Raw genomic sequence first — 14,080 nt, 5'->3', positions numbered from 1 at the left:
GAGGTACGCTTGTGGTGAACGGCCTGGGAAAGTGCTTCGACCACGGCCACGCCCACGCCGACGGAAATGTCGTCCCCGTCCACGTCCAGTGAAGTAGTGTGGAGAAGCCCAGTACGGATCTGTTGAGTGGTATCCTGTAGTGGTAGGATATGGGCTTGGGGGAGTTGACAGGAGAGGCTCTTGCCAGTGAGAAGCCCGAGCAGTAGTTGTTGGGTAGTGATTTCATGGGCCTGATGGAGTTGGAAGGAGAGGCTCTTCCCGGCCCAGCGAAATTCTGTTGTATTCAGGACCCATCGAAATTCTGTGATGTTCAGGAGCTGACGATCGTGAAGAAACAGATGAAGGAGGCGGAGGACGGCGGCTGTTGGCGGCTGCAAGGGAAGTGTGGGAGTCGGAACTGTATAGATTTTCACGTCGGATCTCCTCAGTACGTAGTTGAGATCGAGCAGTGTCAAAAGAGGGCATCGATTGTTGAATGAAGGAGGCAACAGTGTTGTATTCCTCCGGAAGTCCATTAACAAGTTGAATAACCAATCGTTTTTCATCCATTGGAAAATCGAGGTCACTTAACCGATTTGAAAGTGCATGTAGTTTATCACAATAATCATCAACATTGTTACAATCAACAAACTTTAGATTTACGAACTTACTTTCGAGATTGGCGGCACGGCTTCCTTTGTTGTCTTGGAAGAGGCGTTTAAGATGATTCCATAACTCTTTAGCAGTTTTTCCAGTTTTGAGAACGGTAAGCATCAAATCTTTGGCCATGGTGGAGAACATCCATTGACGACAGAGGGGATCAAGTTGTAGTATGGTGGCAGCGTCAAGGTCTGGTGGTGGAGTGGAATCATCAATAAGAAAAAGTAGGATGTGTGCTTGAAGATGAAGTTGAAACAGGAAAATCCATGAAGAATATTCGTCCTGTTTGATATCTAGATTAATAGGGATCAAAACTTTGATGTTAGAAACGGCGAAAGCCGGATGTAAGAATTTTTTATCGCTTACCATGGATGATTATTGTTGATTTAGGGAAAGAAGATGATGGATCGAGTCTGAGCTCGTGATACCATGTCAGATTTTTGGTAATCAATCCTCTTGTTTCTTATTCCATAAACTCATATAAGTAGAGTTTTGTATATTACAGGAAATCTGGGAGAAGTCAATGCAAATCCAATATTCTCCCAAAATAGAAAGGTAACTAAATAACAGAAAGGTAACTAAATATTCTGACAATATTGTCTATTACTATGATCATGTATCATTGTTCCTTGTACCCGTAGGATGTGCATTGCCGTAAGCAGAGTACAAATTTACCATTGCTAGTCAAACATATCAAAAGAATAGAGTGAGAAAAGGTATCACTCTGCCGTTAATTAGTAGCATACTAGCATTTGTGGGCTGCTAGTCACGTTATTTTACCAAGTGAATCTTATGGGTTTATAATTTATAATTTGTATCATCAAATTTAGAATCTTTGTTGAACTGGTTTGTAGGCAATTCAAATTTATTGGAATTGTTTGATAAGATAGTGTAGTTCAACTGAACTTTATTCAAATGAGGTGCACTCTGGTTTATTTGTCGCTTTTTAATGGAGGTGGGTCTGTTAGGTCTGTTAGTAACGTGGGCTTAATTTACTTTCTTTTTTTCCTAACTAAATGCGCGGCTAATCCGCATCCGGTCCGCATCATTCGCTAATCCGCGGATGTGAACTCCGCGAATTATTGGACCGCACACGGTTGGATTTTCTTTCAATTGACTTATATTTAGGCGAAACAAACAATAAGAAGATAATGTGTATATATTTTCTTTCAATAAGAACATCATTTGCTATCTGTGATATACACTATTTTCGTTTCGTAAAAAGATAATGTGTATATATTTTCTTTCAATTGACTTATATTTAGGCGAAACAAACAATAAGAATGCTTAATTAATCGTGGATATAGAAAACACTAAGACAAATACTCGCACAACGTATTCTACTGGGTCCCACAATATTGAGTTTGGGACTCACCACTCCACTAAAAAGGTTGAATAGTTCCTTTATTGTGTTTGTTTTTTACCTGTCATATGGAATCGTTGAATTTTTTTTGTTATGCGTATAGAAAAATTGAATAAGACTCACTTTTTATTAGAATAAAGTTATAAAACAACAATATAAAGGCTCAATTTTACCAGAACGAGGCTGTATAACACTGACCCATCTATTTACAATAAAAATATATGTATGATCGAGACCGGGTGTCACGATGGCACAATGATAAAGCTACTAGGCAATGATGCTGGTGATTTGAGTCCGAGACTCGTGAACACCACGCACTATCTTTTTTATCGATAAAAAAAGATACTGAGGGTAATCCAATAAAATTTATCCCAAAAAAAATCCATACCGATTTTGAGACATTTGAGACACATTTGAAAGTACACACTAGAATCTTTTTTTTTACGATGGAAAAGGTTAATATAAAAACTTAAGCAATGTAATACAAAAGATCTACAGTTTCATTTTCATCAAAAATATTAGAAGTAATACTCTCTTTTCGCACACGTTGACACATGTGTATTGACATGTGATGAAGTCTTCTAATCCTTATTTCTTTTGCAACTGAGTCCGCAATAGCATTGTAGTCCCAGTTTATAAATTTAGCCTGAGCTTGAGGAAGTTTATCCAACAAGTAAATTGATTCTTTAATAGTATTCTCCGCAACCCATGAAGTTTCTGAATCTTGTTTGGTGATGGAAACCATAAGGGGTTTATAGTCTGTGACTATACAGACGCTAGAAAGAATATTATTTTTTAGCCATTTAAAGCATTTACCAGGGCTTTTGCTTCCGCATGTAACGCCGAGAAAACTCAATCGGAGCCAGCTGAAATATGCAGGAAAGCTTCTTGGTCTGCCGAGTATAGAAAGAAGGCATATCCCATGGACAGATTTTGTTTTTTAAAGGACGCATCAATGAAAATTATCCAATCCGACCTGGTGTTGTTTTACACGTGATTGATAATCTTCGTTTTCCGAAGGCCTTGAGATTTGGTCTCTTCCTTGATTATTAAAGACTGGATAAAGATTTTTATCTGTTGAATTAAATAGGAGGGATCCGTAAAGGTTTTCCTGAAAACAACCTCGCATCTATATTTCCATATGAACCAAAGAATGATTGCAATTTGTTCACTGATTGCGCGAAGTTTTGATCGGGGATCCAAATTTCAACCCACTCGCTAATCACATCTGTGTTAACTTGCAAATTGACCACTTCCAAGGAGCACCCAAACCAAACTGCTCTGGCAAAAGGGCATGTTCTAGACAGATGAATTTTTGTTTCGATAGCTTGGCTATTGCACATTTGACACTCTGGGGAAACCTCTGGGTTATGAGCTGCTAGTCTACTCGAGGTCGTAAATCTTTCTGAATTAATTTCCAAATAAACATCCTAATCCGAGGTAGAGTCTGCAACTTCCAGAGTTTGTTCCATGGGAAATCAATATCATTCTCATTATCATAATTACGATTAATGAGAAAGTTATATATATTTTTTGCCGAGTCTCCTGACTGGTGGTGAGCGCATTTTATCTTGTCACTATCTTCTTTATTTGGGGTAATAGCTAGAATTTTTTCTTTTATGTCTGAAGAGAACAAATCATCTAGCTTTTCCGTGTCCCAATATCCTTCATTATTTATTAGTCTTGAAATTTTTGCGGCAAATTATCATCTCCTTCCCTTCTTTTATTTAATCATCCGTGTTGGGAATCCAATTGTCCTCCCGAATCTTCGTGGTAGCTCCATTTTTCACTTGCCAAATATAATTGCCTTTAATGATGTTTAGACCTTTCTGAATGGTTGTCCAAATCCAAGATAGCTCATAGTTTCTTATAGGATCGAAAGGATTGGAATTATAGAAGTATTTCGCTTCTAGAAGTTTAACCCATAGTTGATCTTTTTTCCATCATTAATCTGCTATCTATTTTTGTTAAAAGGGTTATATGATGGTTTATCAAAAGTGATTGTAGTTGTAGTGGTAAAAGGGGTTCTTTTCAGACTTGTGAAGAAAACAATTTTTATAGATTTAAATTAAACAGGCAACTAAATAAAATAATTCAAAGTTTTGGAGAAAAACACCAAGACTAGGATTCCACCAATGACCATTTTAATAGTAAACTCTAAATAGTTCTTATGCAATTTTATCTTTAAAATCAATTCTAATATTTGCCTCAAATAAGTTTTTGAAGTAATAATTGTAATTAAAAAGTATAAAACATCAAAAGTTACTAAAACCCAGCATGCTTCATCAAGTCAATTCACAATTACTCAATAAAAACTATTAATTCAATTTTAATTCGTGCAAATAATCAAATAATAATATTGCAAATAAATATAAAAATTAGAATTATACCAATAAATTACCAATGGCTTCCTCCATCGTCTCGGCTAATGGGTTTAGATCCTCATCCCAAAAACACACTCACAAGATAAATTCATGGCTAAAATAGATGTTTTTATTGATGATTATATGATGAAATAGGAATTAGCAACGTTGTAGTGGTGTTACAGCGCCACTGTTACAAAAGAGTATGGTAATTTAAGACTGCTGTAAACGATAACTATCTACTGCTGTGAAACAACGACAGTGGTATGAAAATAAGTCTGCTGAAGAACGACTGACTCTGCGAGTCTGTTCTTCGTGTTCTTCAGAAGCTTTAATGGCAGCAGCAGCGTTGTCTCCTCTATAATTGCTTCTCCTAGGCTCTCATCGACTCTAAACTCTCTCATAAAGGTTTATAACCTTTCTTTAATGTAAACCAACACTTATATAGCCTTCAGATTCCCTAGAAACTCGATCAAATTCGAGAATAAATCTCTTATTCTTCACGTGCAGTTTGAACAATAATTCCATCTGTCGATCTTTGTATGCGTCTATGAGCTATTCTATTGCTCCAAAAATCTTCTCTGACTTGAACTCAACTGTTTTGAAGTATATCCCACGCAAGAATCTCTCCCAAATCTTTCAAACCAATTCAAAACCCTAAACAGGGACCGTGTGCACTGTCTTGACTTTGTGTGGATTTTGTGACTTATCCAGCCCAATTAGATGGGTCTAATCGCTTCTAACAGGTCCCTTATGTCTTGTAGAGTCCGTGGGTATCAAATTTGCCCATTTAATCGCCTGCTAGGTCGCTCAAATCCTTGATCCAAAACTGTTGACGCTGCTGCCTTTTTTCCCGCCAAAATTTTCTTTTGAATTTGAGAAGTTGACCTCCCCTTATCTGTGGCTGGTCTCCCTTTAGAAGATGCCTGGAAATGGGTCACCTCTTAGTAATTAGGTTACCCATTATCCAAAATCAAGGGTCCGTATAGCAAGTGTCCTCTGGGGCATTTTCCGCATTTTTTTTCGGGGTTCCTCCGGGGTATTTCTGGGATACTTCCGGTACACGTCTGAGGCGCTTCCGGTACGTTATCAACGGAGGTCCAAATGCCACATTTTTAGCCAAATTCGCCGCAAGAGATTATTTTCCAAAAACACCTACAAATACATAAAATAACCAAATAAGTACAATATCGAGTACTAACAATATATACAAATGAGCTATATTAGACACATAAATGCGTCTATCAAATACCCCCAAACTTATTATTTACTAGTCCCGAGAAAATCAAAACTACAAAATAAAATCCTGACTCACTGTCGCAGGCATCGTCGATTGCATTTAGCGTATGCAATAAGCCTTTAAACCCCTAGGTGGCCCTAGTGGCCGAGTTATAGTCTCGGGAGGGCTTACAAGAGATATACCCACAAAACCTGTACTCCAGACCTTAGCTATCTACGCAGAACCTTGGAAGGCACTAAAGAATCTCCTTGGTTGGCATACTTATTGACTACAGGAAGAAGTACCCTGATGCGAAATTCCAATTGCTGTACACGAGTTTGCACTCAAGCATACTAAAATTCATATAAAGTGACAGAGCTCTACTCAGATAGTTGCACTATGGACATCATATTCGGAGTCAAACTAATCACATGGAAAGATTAAGAGATGGATATAGAAAAACATAGATGGTTTTGATGTTTACTAAGTGAACGGCGTTTCCCATATCTGTCTGAAGGCCTCCGCCAAAATGAACCTATCCTAATGGATTGAGATACTAGTCTGACTAATATCAATACACTGGCATATACAAGGGTACCAGTGGTCGACTTTATTGAATTTATTCCTTTTGATCAAATGGTCTGGTCTCAATTTCTTTCTTTCTTTTTTTTTTTCATCTCTTTTTTCTTTTTCATCTTTTTGTTTCATCTCTTTTTCTTTTTCAACTTTTTTTTTTTTTCATTTTTTCATGGTATCTCAATCACTCTAATTCACCCTAGCATTGGTAACAACTTGAATCGTGGGCCCCACCTATCACTTAGAGAAACATAGTTTAAAAACAAAATAAAATAAAAATAGAAGTGAAAAGGACTCAACGAGATATGGTGAAACTATCATGTTATTTCTAACATCTGAGCTCTGTGCTTTTATGAATAGACTCTTTAGATGTTTCCATCTAATCAGATTGGTTCCTCAAACTCCTACAATCAAAATGCTTCCATCCACTTAGATTAGTTAGTGCAATCCTCAATAGGCATAAATTTCTAGGCTCTGGAGTTTATTTATTGCAACTAAAAGCTAACAAAAAGTGTTTCTTCCCCACCCCCAAACTTAAATCTTACATTGTCCTCAATGTTCTAAGGATGAAAATAAGCATGAACAACAAGGAGAAACTATTACCACTGGAGGGAAAAGAAATAAGGAAGGATATTACCGTATCACATGAACGCGGGAGCCTCCCAGTAAATGCTAAATTTATAGTCATTAGCTAGACATCAAATACCTCAAAAAGAATTTTCACCTTCCAAAGTCGTATACCAATAGTCGAAATAATTGTGGGTCCATAAGACCAAATAGAACTGCCACAAATAGGAGACAAATGCTCAAGATCAGAAAAATGAGCAGATAGAGCAACCTGATCTAAAGTTTCTCGCAAGACAACTGGATTTATCTGAGGTGCCCACTTGGGCTTCATATGAGTGTCTCGGCAAACAGATTCATCCGAAAAACGGGTCTCTAACATTTGGATTTTCTCCTGGACATTATCAGGCGGATCAGGTTGTGGAGTCTGAATACACTCAAGCGATACCTCAGATGCACTAGGCTTGAGTCCCAAGTTAGGGACTTCTATTGGGGATAATTGACAATCTCTACCCCCAAACTTAGAATTTTGGGTGCCTCTACAATGACTAGTCACAATGTTCCTAATTTCTAGACCATCGGGTTCTTGAAAAAGGTCAATTGCTTTCTCTAAGTCATAATCAGGTGGTTCATCCTCAGCTTGCTTCATATCTTCTATGGTCCACTCTAAGGCTTCCTTATTTTCTTGAAGCACGGTCTCTGGACTACTTTCCTGATCACTATCCAAATCGGAGGCTATAATCACAGGGAAAGACTCGGGTGGGCCTAAAAATGTATAATTAGACTCCAACTCAGGAGGCTCTTTTAAATAAGGTATTAAGATAGACTCAGAAGCTAGTAATGGTTCGAACCTATCTTTCCATATATCAATATCTAACATAGGAACAGAATCCAACAGAGCATTTACTTGTTCAATGTTACTATCATCGTCGAAATCCAGGCTAAAATGGGATAAACAACTCTCCAATGTATTTTCCGGTACGATGTTTGGTAATGACTCCTGAACTAAGGTTCCTATCATGTTCACCTCTTCAATACATGTGCTATCTAGCTCAGAATGTAGCTTGTTTACATTAAAAATATTCAGCTCAATAGTCATATTACCAAAAGATAGATTCATAATACCATTTCGACAGTTTATGATCGCATTAGACGTAGCTAAGAATGGGCGACCTAAAATCACAGGTATTTGGTTCTCTGGGTCGGGGACAGGTTGGGTATCTAGGACCACGAAATCCACTGGATAAATAAACTTGTCGACCTCAATAAGAACATCCTCGATCACACCACGAGGGATTTTAACGGACCTATCAGCTAACTGGAGTGTTATCTGGGTAGGTTTCATCTCACCAAGTCCTAGCTTAAGGTACACATGGTATGGCAGTAAGTTCACACTGGCTCCTAAGTCAAGCAACGCTTTCTCAACACGGTACTTACCTATTGTACAAGAAATGGTAGGGGACCCTGGGTCTTTATACTTAGGAGTAGTGGTATTCTGAATAATAGAACTCACATGACTAGCTATGAAGGCTTTCTTCTGGACACTGAGCTTACGCTTTCGCGTACACAAGTCCTTAAGGAACTTGGCATAAGAGGGAATCTGCCTAATTGCATCTAATAATGGAAGGTTGATATTAACCTGCTTAAAAACCTCCAATATATCATTAAAGTTGGACTCCCTCTTAGTCGGAACTAGCAGCTGGGGAAAGGGGCTCTGGGAACAAAGTGGGCTCAACAGGACCCTCATTGGTCTCTTTGGAGACTCTATCAGTCTCCTCATTTTCTGGCTCAGCAGGGTGAACTACAGCATGTTCACTATCAGGCATGGCGACCTTGTTGTCAACTTTCTTTCCACTTCTTAGGGTTGTGACAGCATTCACATGATTGTACGATTTCTCTCCTTGGGTTAGGATCAGTACTAGGGAACCTTCCATCTTCTCTCTCACTTATGAACTTAGCTATTTGTCCTACTTGAAGTTCTAATTTGGCAAGACTCTGGGAATTATTCTTCAATTCTTGCCTAGTTTCTTGTTGAAAGCTCATGTGGTTCTTTGTTAGCATTTCATGGTTATTTGCTAACATAGTGAGAGTATCCTCTAAGGTAGAGATCTTTTTCTCGGAAGTGTTCTGAAACTGGGTTTGACCTGAAGAGTTCTTAAAACCAAAACCTGGGGGAGGCTGAGAATTGCTAGACTGGCCTTGACTCTGGCCCTTAGACCAAGAGAAATTAGGATGGTTTCTCCAACCAGGGTTGTAGGTTTCTGAGTATGGGTCAAACTTCTGACGGTTCTCAAACCTAGCATTGTTATAGACAGCATGGGCTTGTTCTTCACTAACCTGACCTTCCCAAAATGAATTATCGGGCTCTATTCCACAACTAGAGACTTGAGAGGCTCTATTAGGTTCAACAAGGGGCCTATTTTTAGACTGACCCATTTCTAAAGCTTCTAACCTTCTGGACAAAGCAGCAAACTTAGCATCTGACGCAAAACTCGTATCTACCATATTGGTGCTACTTCTATTAACTAAGAGTCTTTTAGGGGGTTCAACACAAGATTCCCACTGTTGGGATTTTTCAGCGATAGCTCCTAAGAAGGTAAAAGCATCATCAGCATTTTTACTAGTGAACTCACCAGCGCACATAGACTCAACCATGGCTTTGGTCGAATAGTCTAAACCATCATAAATAATCTGTACAAGTTTCATATTATCAAATCCATGGTGAGGACACTGAGATAGGAGATCATTGAATCGCTCTAAAAACCTATAAAGAGACTCTCCCTCTTGTTGCACACTAGCACTAATTTTCTGCCTAACAGCTGCAGTTTTATGCTTAGGGTAGAATTTCATATAGAAGGCAGCGATAAGTTCCTGCCATGTTTCTATGGATTCAGACGGTAGGTTGTTAAGCCAGGTCTTGGCTTTATCTCTCAAGGAAAAGGGAAACATTTTAAGTTTCAAGACTTCATCAGTAAGGTCTTTTATTCTAATTGTCCCACAGATTTCCTCAAAGTCCCTAATATGAAATAAGGGTTCTCATCATCTTTTCCTAAGAATATAGGGATCATCTGAAGAATACTAGGTTTTATCTCAAAATTAGCCGTAGTGGCTGGCAATTTAATGCATGAAGCTCGGTTGGTCCTAGTTGGGAACATGTAATCTTTCAAAGTTGCCATCGCTGGCACAACAGAAGTACTAGGGGTACTTTCCTCACAAAGAGACAGATTCTCAAAACTGAAGTTTCCAAAAACAGGGCTCCAAAGAAGAGTCTTCGAGCTCCCTGCTTAAATCAGAAGAACTACTAGGTTTTCGCTAATCAATCGACCTAGAGTATCTCTTTTCCAAGCCCTAACAAAATCGGGCATACACTAAAAAAATTCAAAAAGAAATAAAAAAAATCCTAACAGGAAGGTTCTAGCAATCACACAGCAGGCTGACTCGACTTTACCACAGCAAACCTAAAGATTTCTAGCAAACAACAAGCATGATGGCTCCACTTAGATTGTTTCTAGACCAGCTTCTAATCCTTCGAAAGGGAATTCGTTACAATTTGAGCAAACCCCTCTGGAATCAATCCGAGTTAAGCAAGTTGAATCGAGGCGAGGGAAGCTCAGTGGAGCTTTGATACCCAAAACCTCACCGATCCAATGCGGCGCAGTCACGCATTCAACTCGCAGAAACCGTCAAGAACTTCGAGGTGTGCTTAAAAGAGTAACCAATATTTTTCGAATGATTGTCCTGTTAAGCTCGATACCCTATAGGTCTCTTTCTAGTCCAAATTTTAGGCTTAGGTTCGCTTTAGGTTTCGTTTTCCTAAGGCGGGCAAGAAGGGAGCGGTGATGAAATCCGAACCCTTATCTTATATGGTCCAGTCCTTGCCCTTTACTAGGAATTTAAAAACAGTCCATATTCAAGTCCTCAGCATATATTCACCTTAAGGAGTCCAGTAACCCGCTTGCAGGAGATTCGCGGGTGTTTAGAATTTTACCTCCCGTACCAGACGGGCGAAGAACCGCTGAAGTCGACTCGGGCCACGACTCCTATGTCGTGTGCGAACCCGAGGGGCCGGTGATATGTAATCCGTCCTTCCCTGCAAACAGTTTATATTTAAGGGTACCCTTCCGTAGGGTTTAAAAATAAAATAAAAATGTCCCAAAATTAATGTCCAAAGTCCATAAAAAAAAAAATACAAAAGAAAAGAAAGTCTAAAAAAAAAAATTACAAAAATAAAAATGTCTCTCTTTTTTTTTTCTCTTTTTACAAAATAAAGAAAATCTTCTTTTCGCTCCTTTAGCTTTGCTTTTCGCTCCCAAACTTTAAGTAAATCACCACAAGCTTTGGCAAATTATTCTCGCTCCAACTTCAAAAATCTGCAAGGAAACAAAAAAAAAAAAAACGTAAAGAAGAACAAGAATAATAATAAAAAAAAATCTAAAAAAATGCTACCTAAACACAATCCGCGTCGGCGGCGCCAAAAATTTGATGGTTTATCAAAAGTGATTGTAGTAGTGGTAAAAAGGGTCTTTTCAGACTTGTGAAGAAAACAATTTTTAGATTTAAATTAAACAGGCAACTAAATAAAATAATTCAAAGTTTTGAGAAAAACACCAAGACTAGGATTCCACCAATGACCATTTTAATAGTAAACTCTAAATAGTTCTTATGCAATTTTATCTTTAAAATCAATTCTAATATTTGCCTCAAATAAGTTTTTGAAGTAATAATTGTAATAAAAAGTATAAAACATCAAAAGTTACTAAAACCCAGCATGCTTCATCAAGTCAATTCACTACTCAATAAAAACTATTAATTCAATTTTAATTCGTGCAAATAATCAAATAATAATATTGCAAATAAATATAAAAATTAGAATTATACCAATAAATTACCAATGGCTTCCTCCGTCGTCTCGGCTAATGGGTTTAGCTCCTCATCCCAAAAACACACTCACAAGATAAATTCATGGCTAAAATAGATGTTTTTATTGATGATTATATGATGAAATAGGAATTAGCAACGCTGTAGTGGTGTTACAGCGCCACTGTTACAAAAGAGTATGGTAATTTAAGACTGCTGTAAACGATAACTATCTACTGCTGTGAAACAACGACAGTGGTATGAAAATAAGTCTGCTGAAGAACGACTGACTCTGCGAGTCTGTTCTTCGTGTTCTTCAGAAGCTTTAATGGCAGCAGCAGCGTTGTCTCCTCTATAATTGCTTCTCCTAGGCTCTCATCGACTCTAAACTCTCTCATAAAGGTTTATAACCTTTCTTTAATGTAAACCAACACTTATATAGCCTTCAGATTCCCTAGAAACTCGATCAAATTCGAGAATAAATCTCTTATTCTTCACGTGCAGTTTGAACAATAATTCCATCTGTCGATCTTTGTATGCGTTTGTGAGCTATTCTATTGCTCCAAAAATCTTCTCTGACTTGAACTCAACTGTTTTGAAGTATATCCCACGCAAGAATCTCTCCCAAATCTTTCAAACCAATTCAAAACCCTAAACAGGGACCGTGTGCACTGTCTTGACTTTGTGTGGATTTTGTGACTTATCCAGCCCAATTAGATGGGTCTAATCGCTTCTAACAGGTCCCTTATGTCTTGTAGAATCCATGGGTATCAAATTTGCCCATTGAATCGCCTGCTAGGTCGCTCAAATCCTTGATCCAAAACTGTTGACGCTGCTGCCTTTTTTCCCGCCAAAATTTTCTTTTGAATTTGAGAAGTTGACCTCCCCTTATCTGTGGCTGGTCTCCCTTTAGCAGATGCCTGGAAATGGGTCACCTCTTAGTAATTAGGTTACCACTTATCCAAAATCAAGGGTCCGTATAGCAAGTGTCCTCTGGGGCATTTTCCGCATTTTTTTTCGGGGTTCCTCCGGGGTATTTCTGGAATACTTCCGGTACACTTCTGAGGCGCTTCCGGTACGTTATCAACGGAGGTCCAAATGCCACATTTTTAGCCAAATTCGCCGCAAGAGATTATTTTCCAAAAACACCTACAAATACATAAAATAACCAAATAAGTACAATATCGAGTACTAACAATATATACAAATGAGCTATATTAGACACATAAATGCGTCTATCATTATATTGAAATTATGAGGATTTTTTATTCCCAATCCTCCTTGTGATTTTGGCTTGCACATGCCTTTCCACGCCTTTATATAACCACCTTTACCTTTTGATCTTTCTTCTACCAAAAATCTCTCTGGATTTTATCTAATTATCTTAGGTTTCTTTGGGAAAACCTAGCATCTGCATCTGGTATGTTGGGTACGCTTGAAGAATGGATTGAATTAAGACTGTTCTGCCCGCTTTAGAAAGAAACTTTGGTTTCCATCCTTGTAAGGTGTTATAGTATTTTTGAAGTAGCGGTTCGAAATTCTCCTTCATGTTATCAAAGAATAGAGGAGTTCCTAGACACCTGTCTGTTTTAGTCATCAGCTGGACTTTAAGGATTTTAGCTATTATTTTTCCATGTTTGGGATGAATATTGGGGCTAAAATAGATTCCCGATTTTTGAAGATTAACCATCTGTCCTGTAACTCCCCCGAATTCAGATAATATATCCAATAGGTTTTTTGCTGCTCCCTAATCCTCTTTGGAGAAAAGAAAATAATCATCGGCGAAGAAGAGATGGGATACGGTAGAAAAGTGTGTATTTATCTGAAGCCGAGAGATTTTATTTTCTGTAGTTGCTTTTTCAAGGAATCTTGAAAGGACCTCTATGCAAATTAAGAAAAGATAAGGGGATAAGAAATTTCTTCGTGGGAGATATTACCGATGTAAACTGTTGACTCATCTAAATTAAATGAATAATTAATACAAAACGCATTTTGGAGGGAGAAAATCTTCCACATTTGAATCGAATTAAATTTCAGATTACACCGTTCAAACTTGTTAGATTTTGGGGTTTAATTAACTTGCCAAAATTGCTCCACAACAAATCATTCAATGTACCTGAAATGTTCTATTCCCTGTATCAACCTTAGTCATGAAAAATCAGTGATGAAAAAAATGCTAACAAATCCTAGCCAATAACATACTTTTGTTCCAAAACAATCGCGACGATGGCAAATAACATGGCAGATATGGAAAGTCTCAAGCTATTTTATTCTCTTGAAAGAGGGTTCTTCTTAAGGTTAGTAACTCTTATGAAACATAGAAATGTAGCAACAACAAAAATGGTGTTGGCCATTTGGCTATTACTTGAAGAAATGGGATTTTACGAACTCGTTAAAAATATATGTAACAATAATGATTCAGATGTCCAAGCAATCTATGATGAAACAATCTTATGTTTAGAAATCGTTAACCCTAATTACATTGGTAAGGAACCACCA

General features: G+C 37.9%; 1 protein-coding gene across 1 annotated transcript; it reads right to left on the bottom strand.

Annotated features, from left to right (window-relative positions):
• Positions 1–222: 222 nt before the first annotated feature.
• LOC113304977 lies at positions 223–1,008 on the bottom strand. The gene has a single exon (XM_026554097.1). It carries the CDS (start codon positions 1,006–1,008, stop codon positions 223–225), a length of 786 nt encoding a protein of 261 aa, XP_026409882.1.
• Positions 1,009–14,080: the final 13,072 nt, after the last annotated feature.

This window comes from Papaver somniferum, chromosome 8 (assembly GCF_003573695.1).
Source record: "Papaver somniferum cultivar HN1 chromosome 8, ASM357369v1, whole genome shotgun sequence".
NCBI classification, from domain to species: Eukaryota; Viridiplantae; Streptophyta; class Magnoliopsida; order Ranunculales; family Papaveraceae; genus Papaver; species Papaver somniferum.
Note: the sequence above shows the minus strand (reverse complement) of the source record. Positions and strands in the feature narration are given on the sequence as shown.